This window comes from Myodes glareolus, chromosome 13 (genome assembly GCF_982192425.1).
Source record: "Myodes glareolus chromosome 13, mMyoGla1.1, whole genome shotgun sequence".
Lineage (NCBI taxonomy): Eukaryota > Metazoa > Chordata > Mammalia > Rodentia > Cricetidae > Myodes > Myodes glareolus.
In genome coordinates, this window is record NC_142038.1 from 24,592,669 (window position 1) to 24,606,242 (window position 13,574).

At 41.5% G+C, this 13,574-nt stretch overlaps 1 protein-coding gene across 2 annotated transcripts in view; it reads left to right on the forward strand.

The window, feature by feature from the left end:
- The first annotated feature begins 7,239 nt into the window (after positions 1-7,239).
- Txnl1 (thioredoxin like 1) overlaps positions 7,240-13,574 on the forward strand; it is a 30,529-nt gene continuing 24,194 nt past the window's right edge. The window contains exon 1 of one of the 2 annotated variants that reach the window (XM_085699797.2): positions 7,240-7,522. In XM_085699797.2, the coding sequence (XP_085555923.1) occupies positions 7,425-7,522 (98 nt within the window). In that variant the 5' untranslated portion in view covers positions 7,240-7,424. The remainder of the gene's footprint in view (positions 7,523-13,574) is intronic. The other variant, XM_048419684.3, reaches the window with a different exon arrangement.

Genomic DNA, 13,574 nt, shown 5'->3' on the forward strand with positions numbered 1-13,574 from the left:
AAGAAAGGGGTAAGTTAGAAAAGCTAAGGTTCCATGAATATGTTATATTGGTTTCTGGGTAACTCAGAGTGTAGCCCATAGAGAGAAATACACAACTACAAATTATCTGTCAGGTTTTTTTCACCAGTAAAATAAATAGGCATAACAACCGCTCTGCTTGCCTTTGTGGGTGGTTTTAAGGGGTGTGCACAATATTTCGCCTTCCCTAAGATAGGAATATGCAATGAACTTTTACTTCGGAATCTTCCAGCTCTAACGAATTCACTTTGTATGGTGACCTGATTCTACTTATAATTCATTGAATTGCATTAATTGTTTGCATGACAGCCTATTAAAACCTCACTACTTTCAAGGGTGTTTCTTGCTCTTCCTATGTTTGATCTCTGGCCATTGACTTTTATCATCTTCCAATTTTCTCTTTCTCTGTTAATGCCTCTTGTTTTACTCCATGTATAATTGTCCTTAACTTCCCATTATAACCTTTTCTAGTTACTGATTAGATCATCAACATTCATAATTTCAACTGTGACTTCTATCCTGGAAATTTTCATATATCTTTATCTGCAAAAGTCTTTATAATCTTCCAGATTCCAAATAGTATTTACACTTTTAAATTTTTTTAATGTAAGGCAGAGTTGAAAAACTAAAAGAAAAAAATGCCACATCAAAAATTAGTGTCTGTGTCTAGAAAGTGGATAAATGGATGGGGTGCTTGCCTCCAAGCTTGCTGGTCTGAGTTTAACCCCTGGAACTCGTCCATATGGAGGAAGGAGAAAATTGACTCCCACTATATGTCCTCCGGACTTTACAGACACTCTGTGGAACATGGGCATCCATACATATACACACAAAATAAATAAATAAATATAATTTTTAAAAACCCAAATGGTCCAGGCAGTGGTGGTTCTTGCTTTTAATATCAGTACTCAGGAGGCAAAGGCAGGTAGACCTCTGAGTGTGAGGTCAGCCTGGTCTACAAGAGTGAACTTCAGGACAGTCAGGGCTATGGAGAAAACCGCTGTTTCAAAATTTTCAAAGAGACTCGGGGTAGCACACTTCTGGTCTCTGTGGGAGTGATAATAGGGGAGAAGAAAAGTAGCCCTGCTTTTTAAAACTAAACGACCTCTACTTGTAGTAGGAAAGTGAGTCCTACTCACTTGAGCATCACTGGCTAGCTATAGTACTTGTGCTTACCAGTTGTGTCAGTGCTAAGCAGTTCAGTGGTTCATTCTAGAGGCATAACGGGCCCCTTAAGGAGTCATACTGTCCAAGTACCCCCCTCTTCCTATAGGTATCTGTTGACATTCTACTAACCAGAGAGTCTCTAATGTGAATGCGAGATGCCCAATTCATTATTCTCTCATCCAGGCACATTGCATTTCTATCAGCAAGCCAGGTATCCAGGCCAGTGTTTCTCACAGTATTTCCTGGTACTGTTGACATCCAGGAGTTATAACTATTCCTAAATAGGAAAAGGCAAAGGGCCAGGTGATAGTGGCACTTGCCTTAATCCCAGCACTTGAAGAGGCAGAGGCAGGCAGACCTCTGTGAGTTCATAGCCACCCTGGACTACAGAGAAAGTTCCAAGATAGCCAAATTCACAGAGAAACCCTGTCTCCAAAAAAAAGCTAAGAAAAATGGAAAGACAAGGACATGAATTAGAAAATGGTTTAACATAAGTTGTAAACTTTGGTGGTCACACACTTGTTGGCAACACAGCAAGAAGGGATAAAGTATCTAGATCTCATTATTTTCTGTCATCCAATAAGCTGTATTGAGAGAATACGTTGCAGTCTATGAACATCATCTTCCTGGGACAAAGATCAAGACAGAAAAGGATTGAGAATATATGCGGAGGGGCACAAAAAGTGGGCATTAAGAATGCTACTGTTGGATCTTTTATAATTTTTTTCATTGTGCTTTTCAGAAATCTGTGTATCTGTCTTGTTTTAGATGTTTTCTGCGTTCTTAGGAAAAACTGGAAGAACAGTTGAGATTTGTGTGTATATGTGTGTGTGTGTGTATATGTGTGTGTGTGTGTGTCCACAGTGCTTAAGCTCAAATTCAGAGCTTCATTTCTAAACCCTGTGGAAGGATTGTGAACTGGATTCCCCTGCTCACAAAACAGAATTCATTAGTTGAAGCCCTAATTCCTAATAGGGTTTCACTGTTTCTGGAAGTGAGAATTAAGGCTCATTAAAGACCCTTACGTTAAATGAGGTCATAAGACAAGCTCTTAATCTTGTCATTGGCAGCATAAACTACAGCTCAATGAAGAATGAGGCTTAGGACTCCTCCCCTAAAGCCCCAGGAAGCCTCTACTCAGGTGAAACCCAGCCTTCAAGGAGGACACAAAAATGATGTAAGAATGATTCAGGGTGAAGGAAGCATAGTTGGTGGACTTATTGATTAAATGAAAAGACACACTTGAAAAGAACCCAATTCGGGTATTTAAAGAGGAACAGAACCCACTGTCCAGTAGTCGCTGCATACGCAATTATAGGGTTATGAAGCACGTGGGCGCCATATGTAACATGAGGGGCCGGCTTGTTGGGGTTTCTGTCCCACCCAGCACCCCAACAAGTTGGCAAGTCCCAAAGAGAAATCACACATAGGACTCCATAAGGTTATAAACTGATTGGCCCTTAGCTCTGGCTACTTATTAGCTCTTATAACATATATTACCCCATTATTCTTATCTATTTTAGCCACATGGGCTCAGTACCTTTCTCAGTGTGACAGCTTACATGTTCCCTCTTCGGTGGTCTGTGCAGGAGTGCCGGAGGGACCTTCCTCCTCCATAACCTTATTCTATTCTCTTTGCCCCGCCTCTACTTCCTGTCTGGTTGACCCGCCTATACTGTCTGCCTGGCCAATCAGCGTTTTATTAAAATATGATTGACAAAATACAGATAATTCTCCCACACCACAATAGAATTACATCTCTTACCTGACACTTTCCTCCTCTGCTCCTCTCAGTTAAACTCCCTCAAATTTCTCCCTAACACCCTCAGTCTCAAATTGCTAGCCTCATTTTCTTTGATTATATATATTATGTACTCATATGTATGTGAGTGCACAAATACATCATATTTATTTATTTGCAACTTGTTGCGTCCATTTTGTTTTTTGTGTGTTTTTGATTTCAAGACTGATGACTCAGCATCGTACAACCAATAAAAAGGGTTATCTCTGGGAAGAGCCTGAGTCTCCTTCTCCCAGATATCAATAGCTGCCTGTAGTTCTTTGCCCAGGAGCTGGACCCTGCAAAATTCAAAATTTTCTTTCTTATACATTAACAGGTCCATTGATTTTGCTATTGTTCCTGTGTTGTTTATTCAGCCAATTCTAGGAGACTGTTTTACAGCAGACTTCTGATACTCTTGCCCTTAGACTCTTTCTGCCCTCCTCTTTCACAATGTTCCCTCAGCCAGAGATGCAGTAGCTGTGATGTAGATATAGCCACTGGAGTGGCTCCCCATGATCCATTGATCACTGCATTGAGTTCAGTTGTGGTTTTCTGTTAAGGTTTCCATTTCCTGTAAGATAAAGCATTAATGAGGTGTGGTAGTCACACGTATTTGAGGATGTAAGGATAAAATTTAGAATGTGGGAAGGGATTATGCAGGTCTAGCAAAGTGTTGATAGTAAACTCTTTTCTAAAAATCTATGACCTTACTCGCCCTTGGAAACTGCCTAGGTTTCTAGTACCAGACATGATTTATCTATTTTAGAGTGGGCTTTGCATACAGGTAGATAACTGTTGGTTACCACCAACATTTGAACACCATTTTTTATACCTTTATGCTTATATTGCCATGATTGCAATTGTTAAATGTAGTAGTTGTGGAAGGTGGGTAGGACTGTTTAATTGCTTCTCTCTCTTAATAGTTTTTGTAATTTTCTAGAATCATGAAAGCTAGACCATAGGAAAAGGTTTTCAGGTCAAATCCAGTTTAAAGTCATCCAAGTCATGTGTCCTTAATGTTTGGTTTCTTCAGCAATAGGTCCACACTCTCACCTCCTAAGAGGCAACCAAGAGCTACAGTGATAACCCATATTCCTTTGGCAGTCATTTGGACTACCCTGACTAAATCTTCAAAGGTTTCTGGTGTCTGATACTGTGGTTTTTGTTGGTATATGGTTCTTGTAGGGAGCATGGTCAGAACAAATAGCTTAACTTCCTTTAAGAGGTGTGTGTGTGTGTGTGTGTGTGTGTGCATATACTTATATGTATTGTGTATAATTTTAGGCAAATATAAAATAATATGATTCCTTGATACTTTATAAACCATTTTGGCATTATTTGTCCCTTCTTCTGTACCGACTTTCCCCATGTGGAGCCCTCTTCTTGCTGTTCCATTTCCCACATCGTGTTACTGCATCCCGTGATTCTCCTCCCAAGTTCCTTCTTTTATACTTTCTTTGAACTGTGACTTCTCCATTTTGAGTTAGAAACTGAAGATGAAAATAAACATTTGGTATTTATCTTTCTGGGACTGGGTTACCTCACTCAGTAGAATTGTTTTTCTAGGTCCATCCATTTATCTGTGAATTTCATGATTTCCTTTTTTCTTTATAAGGAATAGTCTTCTGTTGTGTATATGTATCACGTTTTCATCATCCTTTCATTTGTTGAAGGAAATTTAGCTTGTTTCCATTTCCTGGAATTTAAGTTCCTACTTTTATGAGTAAGACAACTATGGACGTGGCTGAGGAAGTGTTGGAGTAGGCTGTTGAGTCTTTCCAGTGTGTACCAAGAAGTGGTATAGCTGGATCATATGGTCGAATTGTTTTTAGTGTTTTGAGGATTCTTCATGTTGATTTCCAGAGTGGCAGCACAAATTTGCAGTTCTACCCACAGTGAATGAGGGATCCTCTCTCTTCACAACCTCATTACCATTTGTTATCAGTTCTGATATTGCTCTTTGACATTCTGCCTGGAGTAGGATGGAATCTCAAAATTGTTTTGAGTTTTCCTGACTGCTAAGGATGGTGTACACTTTTTGAGGCAATTTCTTAGCCATTTATATTTCATCTATTGAGTACTCTCTGTTTCTCCTATTAAGAACTCCATGTTTAGATCTCTCTAGCCCGTTCTATAATTGGGTCATTGATTTCCTTGCATTGTGTTTTGAGCTTTGTGTATCTGTATATTGATCTTCTGATTGATGTATAAACCGGCAAATTCTATAGATTTCTTCATTTGATTGGTTGTTTCCTTTGGTGTACAGAAGCTTTTTAGTGTTGAGTCCCCAGTTTTTGATTGTTGGCCTTAATTCCTTAGCAAATGGTACCCGATTCAGAATGTCCTTTCCTACACCTGTATCTGAGGACAAACCTGTCTGTTTTCTTCTAGCGCTTTTAGTGTTTCAAGTTTTGAATTGAAAGTCTTTGACTAATTTGGGATAATTATTATGTAGGAAAAATCAATTGTGCATGAGTCTACTTTCATTCTTCTTCAGGTGAATATTCTCTTTTCCTATCAGCATTTGTTAAAGATACTGTCTTATCTTCAGTGTATACCTTTTGCATCCAATGATTGTAGTTATGAGTGCTCATGGTTGAGTCTTGTATTTTTGCTTCATTGGTATACATGTATATTTTTGTGCCAATATCATATTGTTTTTGATTATTTATCTTGAAATCTGGAAATCCTCTAGGATTCTTCATTTTGCTCAATTTGCTCAATCTGTGGTGTTTTTTGACTTTAAATGAATTTTACAATTTTTTCAGATTTCCGTGAAGAATGTTGTGGATATTTTGATTTGGATTGCATTGGGCCTATAAACTGTAGAGTGGTCATTTTTATGTATTAATTCCTCTGATCCATGAACCCAGGATACCGTCCCACATTTTAGTGTATTTTTCAGTAACTTTTCTCAGAGATTTTTAGTTTTTATTGTAGAGGTCTTTCACTTCCTTGGCTATGTTTACATAAAGATATTTTGCTGTCTAAAATGCTATTGGAAATGGGAGTGTGCCCATGATGTCTGCTCCGTGTTTGTTGTTGGTGTCATTGCATGGCTTTAACAATCTGGTTTGTGAAGTGTCTCAGAAAGGGGGTCGTTATTTGATCTGTGGCCTAGTTACTTATTTCAAAAACACCTGGGTATTAGTCAGTGATAGATCAGGACAAAAGGAGGGTTTTCCTTCTCATACCCCTCCTCTTTCATAATTAGCCATCCTGTCTTAATAAAACTGGTATCTTTCTAAGAAAAGGAACAGATGATCCTGTATTGTGCATATGTGAATCTATAGTGCAAAGGAAGTCACATAAAAATAAACAGGACCCCAGGAAATTAATTCTTGCAGTGCCCCCCCCACATTGGTTTCTACCAGTTCCCTCTTGGTGGACTTCAAGTTTCCAGACCCATGAGAATTGTACGTTGTGTAAGACACTTGTTCTGTGATATTTTGTTAACACAGCTCCAGCTGACTGTATTTACTAGGTATTGTAAAATGGGCTTGAACATCCATCCCTCCCACTCCAAACCCTCTGGCATCCCCCTCCCACTTCCCCTCTCCACTTCATACCTCCCCCCACTTTCTTTAAACTCATTGGCTCTACAAGATTGAATTCTGAAGTGACATCTCATCCTCTGCTTTCTGTCACGAGTTCATCTTGTTTCCGACCTTCCTATTTAAATTCACCCATGCTGTGTGTCAATAGATTCCAGCTTCCTGAAGAAATGCCACTGTCTCGTTTTTGGTCATATTTGAATACATAATACTTTCTGAATGACTGCTCAGAGAGTACCCCTAAATCCGTAAATCCGTAAAGAAACGTTTCTAACATCAATTTTGTGCGTGGGGACTTGCCCAGAATATAGGACAGGATCACTGTCAAAGTTCTTGTAAAAGGTTGCCTTATGGCCTTAGGCAGTAACCATGGGCCCATAATGGAAAGGGGGAGAGAGTCCCTTCGTCGTCCACTCTCCCCCAAGTCCATCCTCAGTAAAATAAATAATAATAATAACAATAATAATACAAAACATCAGGTCAGCGAAGCTAGGGAATCAATTTCAAAACGCCAGCGGCACCTCCCACTCTCACAGCCTGCGTTTGTGTCCGAGTCTGCGCCAGCGCCTGCTCCATTCCGGTAGCGCAAGGCTCAGGTGAGCAAGCAAACGGAAGGCGCGGAAATGACGTCAAACGCGCCAGCGCCGAGGCTCCCTCCGCGCGGTGGCTGCTGGGTGCTGCGCGCCTTGTCCCTCTCGCTCCCCTCCCAGCCCGTCTCCTCCCCCTCGACTCGTCTGCTCCCTGGCGTGACTCGGCACTCCGAGCTCCGGGGACTACACGTCGTGGTCGCCGCTCCCGTCCAGGCCCCGGCCTCCCGCAGCCGTCCAGGGCCTCTCTCGGCATTTTTTCTTAAGTTTTGAAGCCGGAAGCGTCGCGGCCGCCCTGCCGGGCTGTCTGTGAGGATGGTGGGAGTGAAGCCGGTCGGCAGCGATCCAGATTTCCAGCCAGAGCTGAGTGGGGCGGGCTCCAGACTTGCTGTGGTCAAGTTCACCATGAGAGGGTGAGGCCGAGTGTGGGCCCTGTTGGCAGTCCTCTGTGGGTCCCTTTCCCACACCCCCGCCCCCGTTTTCCGGTTCCCAGTTCTCCTGTCGGCTTCTGCTCTGGAATGTCCGGCGGTGACCACAGCCCAGGCCGCTGCCGGGATTAGGCCTCGGCTCTAGGGAGCGGGTCTCAGATGTGCATCCGGGGCGTCCGGGCGGGCACAGGGACCATTCTGCTGGGTCTCGCCCGCTCAGGACATGCCAACCCGCCGACTTGAAATTCGCAGATGTGCTCTGCTCTTGGGGGCGACCCGCGACTTCTTCCAGCTTGTAGGAGTCCCAGCCTCTGCTGCCTGCGCCGGTTCCTGTCTTTCGGAAAAGCCGGCGATCGCTTGTATTTTCGTATCTCTCAAGGCTTAATTTTCCAAACGCTTTGCTTTCTCTTCGCCTGCGTTTCTTCCAAAGCCTTTGGAAGATGCAGCTGTGGCTGCCCATCTAGTCCGAATAACGTAGTCTTAAGGCGTAGTTGGTGCCTTTTGAATTAAGTTAATGGGACATCATGTTTTTTCATGTGCATAACATGTTTGTACCATGCTTAGTATTGTCTTAGGCTCCTTTGTATATACAGATTACAGACAAAAAAATACAGTATGTACATGTCCCTGGTTGGACAGGCCTCTGTGGTGACCAAATTACCTTTTTTTCCCCTTTGGATTTTTGAGACAGGGTTTCTCGGCAGCTTTGGTGCCTGTCCTGGAACAAGCCCTTGTAGGCCAGGCTGGCCTCGAACTCAGAGATCCACCTGTCTCGGCCTCCCAAGTGCTGGAGTTAAAGGCGTGCTCCACCACCTCCCGACCCAAATTACCTTTTTAACTTAATGATTTTAGATAATAGAGATCTGAAAAGATGTTAATTGTCTTTGGATAAAGTCACAGTGTAAAGGACACAAAACTAGTGGATCGCTTATCGGGTGTATAATAATGTTCTTATATGTACATAGGAAGTAGGCCTTCAGAGCCTAAATTCAGCGTGTATTTACCGAGCTCTTGTATGTAGCGGTACATAGCCAGGAGGTTTAGAGATCTTCGTGTGAGCACCTGGCAGTTTTTACGCATATACCAATTTGGAGTAATCTGGTCCCAGTACTACTGTTTATGTAACAGGTTTTCTTGCTCGTGGTATTAGTTGTGTTGTTTGTTTTTAGTCCCAGAGGAAACATTTGTAGTTTCTGGTACAGGGTTCAGTGAATGTTGAGTATACAAATGTAGATTGCTTCAGGCGATTGGGGTGCAAATAGACTTGAAAACAGCTTAGAGGGGTTCTGTTGGTGTTTGTTTTGCTTTGGGCCGGTCTTCCACAGAACTGGAAAGGGGCAGTAAATTAATAGAGGGAAATAGAGTACCCATATGACATGATACTTTTACATTTGCTAAATGGAAGAGCTTGGGTCATGGCATATATATTAAGACAAGTCTCAAAGGAATGTCGAAATTCTAGAAACGTGTCTGAGCTTTAGTGATGTCGTACTAGGAGAGTACCCGCACATTTGTTGTCTAGACTACAGCAGAGGAGAGGACGATGGCTTCAAGGCCTCTCATTTTTTTAGTTCGTCCTGCTAATCTTGGTCAGTTGGAGCTTTTGCGCTTTTGTCATTCAGTGATTTGTCCCCCTCACCGCACCAGGGGCAGAGTAATGAGCAGCTAGGTTGCCGTGAGGAAGGTGGGGGACATGGCTGTATCAATCTGCAGTGTGGTTAACACACGTGTGGGGATTGAGCGGTAAAGAGCTAGATTATATTTACTGTTAAAGTGACTCAGAGCAATGAAAATAACAGTTTTGTGAAAACTGAAGGCAAGTAAGTGCTCACATTTAGATCGCATTTTAGTTTAAAAGAGTGTTTAAGTAACATTTATGAGTCTAGTAAGGTTGTATTTACCCTTAACTTTCTTACTTTTGAAATATCAAATATCCTTCACATTTTTTAAACATGGGCAGTCCTAACATTCATTCCACCCTGAACTCATTGACAGCGTAACTGGCTTTCTTTATACTTGACTTGCAAATAACCATGTCCAATGAAGTCTGTCAGAACTGCTCAGGAAAAGCTAATGTTACCTCATTTTAGGTTATGGGCATAATTTTTTCTAATATCTGATTTTTTTCACTTCAGTGATGTACTTTAAGCTAAATTGCACATGGCTTATCAACCATTGGTCTAGATTAATTTTCCTCAAGCAGTGTATAGATTACTTTGTTCAAGAAATCTTCAAGAACTCTTCAGTGTTTGTGCAGGGCCTTTGAATGTACTAGGCAGGCACACTACCACTGAGTTACAGCCCAAGCCCCATTTTCCTTTTTAGAGTAAAATGTATAGGGCATAACATTGATTTTACTTTTTTTTTTCTTTTTGAGGCTCACACTAGCCTCTTGTGATCCTCCTGCCATAGCCTTCTGAATGCTGGAATTACGGGTGTTCAACTCCATATGCAGTCACTTTAGCAGTTTGAAGGAGTGTAACGTAGTGGTATTATGTACATTCACAGTAGTACGTCATCACCATTATTTCCTAAAATGGTTTTATCATCCCAAGTAGAAACTGAACCTGTTAAGTAGTAACTCCCTATCCTCACTTCTCCAGAAGAGCAAACCTGTGAGACCTCAACTTCCCCAGACCCACCTACTTCCCTGGTAGCCTTCACTGCACTTTCTGTCTCTGGGAATTGGCCGATTTAGCCATCTTATGTGAGTGCAACCATAACAATGTATGCTTCTTGGTCATTTCACTTAGCATGTGTTCAATGTGCATCTATAGCGTAGCATGCATCAGTATTGCAAGTACATGCCATTGTGTGTATATACCATTTTATCCATTTGTCTGTGGATTGACACTTAACTTGTGCTTTCTTATTAAAAATAATGAAAACTACTGTGGACATATTACATCTTTTTCAATCTCTGCTTTAATTCATTTTTTAATACAGATTGCTCTGAACAAATTAACTACACTTCTGTCTGCATTATAATCTTAACATTATAACACAACAATAATCCAGTTTACTCTCTTATATTTTCTTGACAAGATGAGACTGAATTGATCTATTTGTACTGTTAAGAGAATTAATTCTATATGTTAATATCTATTCTGGGGACTGGAAAAATGGCTCAGCAGTTAAGAGCATAGTCTGTTCTTCCAGAGGACCCTGATTCAATTTCCAGCTCCCACATTGGTAGCTCACAACCACCTGTAACTCCAGCTCCAGGGGATATGATGCCCTCTTCTGGCCTCCAACTCCATCAGACATTAGTGTGGTATATATACATACATGCAGACAAAACACATAAAATCTTTAAAAAGGCGTTTTAAAAAATGCCTATTCTGGTAAGATTTTCAAAATACTGTCTCTAAATAGTTGCTTCTTAAATATGGCCAGAGTAATTGTCAACAGTGCTGTTTTATTGTTTTGGTTACTAAGCTAAAAGAACGTATGGTTTCTCCCCCGTTTGTATAATAGGAATGATTTTTATCTCGAAATTGTGAGTATATCACTTTTTCCCCCAGTAAGTCATATCTTCCTGTTATAGACAGTTTACCCTGTATTTTGTTTTCTTAAAGTGGGCCTTATTTTGTAACTGGTTAGGTTTCATAGTTACCATTCAGGAAGGATGCTAGTGGTATGTGTTTGTTTTTTTTGGGGGGGTGACTTTGATGATTAACATTCAAAAGTACACTAATTACTAAAATATGTACTTGGATAAATTTTTCAAGTGACCTCATTTTTATAACCAACACTAAGTATAAGAGTGCATCATCATTAACAGTCCCAGGTTCTTGCATCCTTAGGCTCCTTGCCATCACTTTTGTGAAACATGATGTCCGGCTTGCTGGGGTTTCTGTCCCGCCCGGTACCCCACAGCCGGCAACTCCCAAGGAAAATCACACACAGGACTCCATAAGATTATAAACTGATTGGCCCCTTAGGTCAGGCTACTTATTAGCTGTTATAACTTATGTTACCCCATTATCCTTATCTATGTTAGCCACATGGCTCAGTACCTTTCTCAGCTGGGCAAGTTACATGCTGCCTCTTCGGTGGTCTGCGCAGGAATGGAGGAAGAGCTTCCTTCTTCCCAGAAGAAATACTCTTGTTCTCATCGCCCTGCCTCTACTTCCTGTCTGGTTGACCCGCTTATACTTCCTACCTGGCCAATCAGCATTTATTTAAAATACATGATTGACAGAATACAGATAATTCTCCCGCACCATTTCCCTCTTTTTTTTTTTTTAAACAAAGGAAAATACCCACAGTCCATTTGTTGAGAATGTGGGCGTAGTATTTCAGGCTACTTCCTGCTGGTTGAGGGCGTTGATAATCTTATGGGGACCTAAAGAAAATTTTAGAGTTATGATCAAGTCCTGACTGAAGTATCCTGTGAGTCTTGATCATCTCAGGCAGCAGTCTTGAATCTGTTCTGGATGAAGAACTCTGTCATCTGGGCCATCTGTTCCTACTGGAGATTTCTCAGGAGGTGAAAAATCTCGAACCTGATTTTTCTTAACTCAGAATGAATCCTCAGCTTCTCATTTTCTGTGGAAACAAAAGCAAAATCTCTTCTCCAAAGTAACATATCTTTTGACTTCAGTTTTGAAGCAAAGGTATTTTCAAAATACCTATCTTGGATTAGTTCAGCAGTGTTTATAAACAAAAGTCTTTTAGCAGCTGTTGCTCCTTTCTCAGCAATCAAACAATTCAAAGAGAGCATAATAATATACAGTATCAAGATTCTCTGTGTAGTTTCCACCTTTATGTGGCTTTATTTCAACCTCTATTTCTTTTATTATTTTTTTAACTTTTGGCCTTTTGAGACAGGTTCTCTGTATACATCTTTGTCCTGGAATAACTGTGTAGACCAGACTGTCCTTGAACTCACAGAGATCCACTAGTCTCTGCCTTCCAAGTGCTGGGATTAAAGGTGTGTGCTACAACACCTTGAACTCACAGAGATCTCTCTGTCTATGCCTCCCAGGCATTGGGATTAAAGGTGTGTACCACCACACCCAACTACTCTCTTCCTTCCTTTTTTACCCTAAGAACTTTAACCTTTAGCCTGCATATATTTTTAACACATAGTAAATCATTTAGAGGTTTTCTTCGTCTTTGAATCTCTTTTTACTGTATATCTCTTTTTCTGACCACATGAGTCTTCAATGGGTAGGACTAAAGCCTTAGCTTTGACAGTTAGATCCAGCCCATTCCTTAGCTTTCCAGCCTCATGGCTGAGATACCAGTCAGAGCTGTGTTCACTGCCACAACTCTATGGTGTTTCAAGGTCCTTGCCAGCAAGCAAGCTGCACCATTCTGCTCACAGACCACACTCAGTCGGACTGCCTGCCTGAAAGAGTCAGAGTTTGCCCTGGCAGGACGGCCCAGAAAGTCGGCATTTTAAAACAGCAGCACAGCTTTTTTTCCTGCTACAACTGAAAGCCGAAAAGCATGCATTCAGCTTTTCATCAACACCATTTAAGTATTTCGTGGCAGAACCTCTTAAAAGAGCTGCAAGATTTTGCAGCCAAAGCTGAGTCAGGAAGCCTCTCTTAGATGAGAATCTTACTTGCCTCTAGCAAGCAAAGTAGACCCGAGAAATTGCTGCCACCAAGAAAACATGCTTTAGTCTATTCCTTCCCAAGCTTTCTCAAGCTTTTTGTGGATTCAGTTATCCACGTCTGGGCGCCATATGTAACACGAGGGGCTGGCTTGTTGGGGTTTCTGTCCCGCCGGGTACCCCACAGCCCGCAAGCCCCAAAGAAAATTACACACAGGACTCCATAAGATTATAAACTGATTGACCCATTAGGTCAGGCTACTTATTAGCTGTTATAACTTATGTTACCCCCCGTTATCCTTATCTATGTTAGCCACATGGCTCAGTACCTTTCTCAGCTGGGCAAGTTACATGCTGCCTCTTCAGTGGTCTGCGCAGGAATGGAGAGAGAGCTTCCTTCTTCCCAGAAGAAATACTCTTGTTCTCATCGCCCCGCCTCTACTTCCTGTCTGGTTGACCCGCCTATATTTG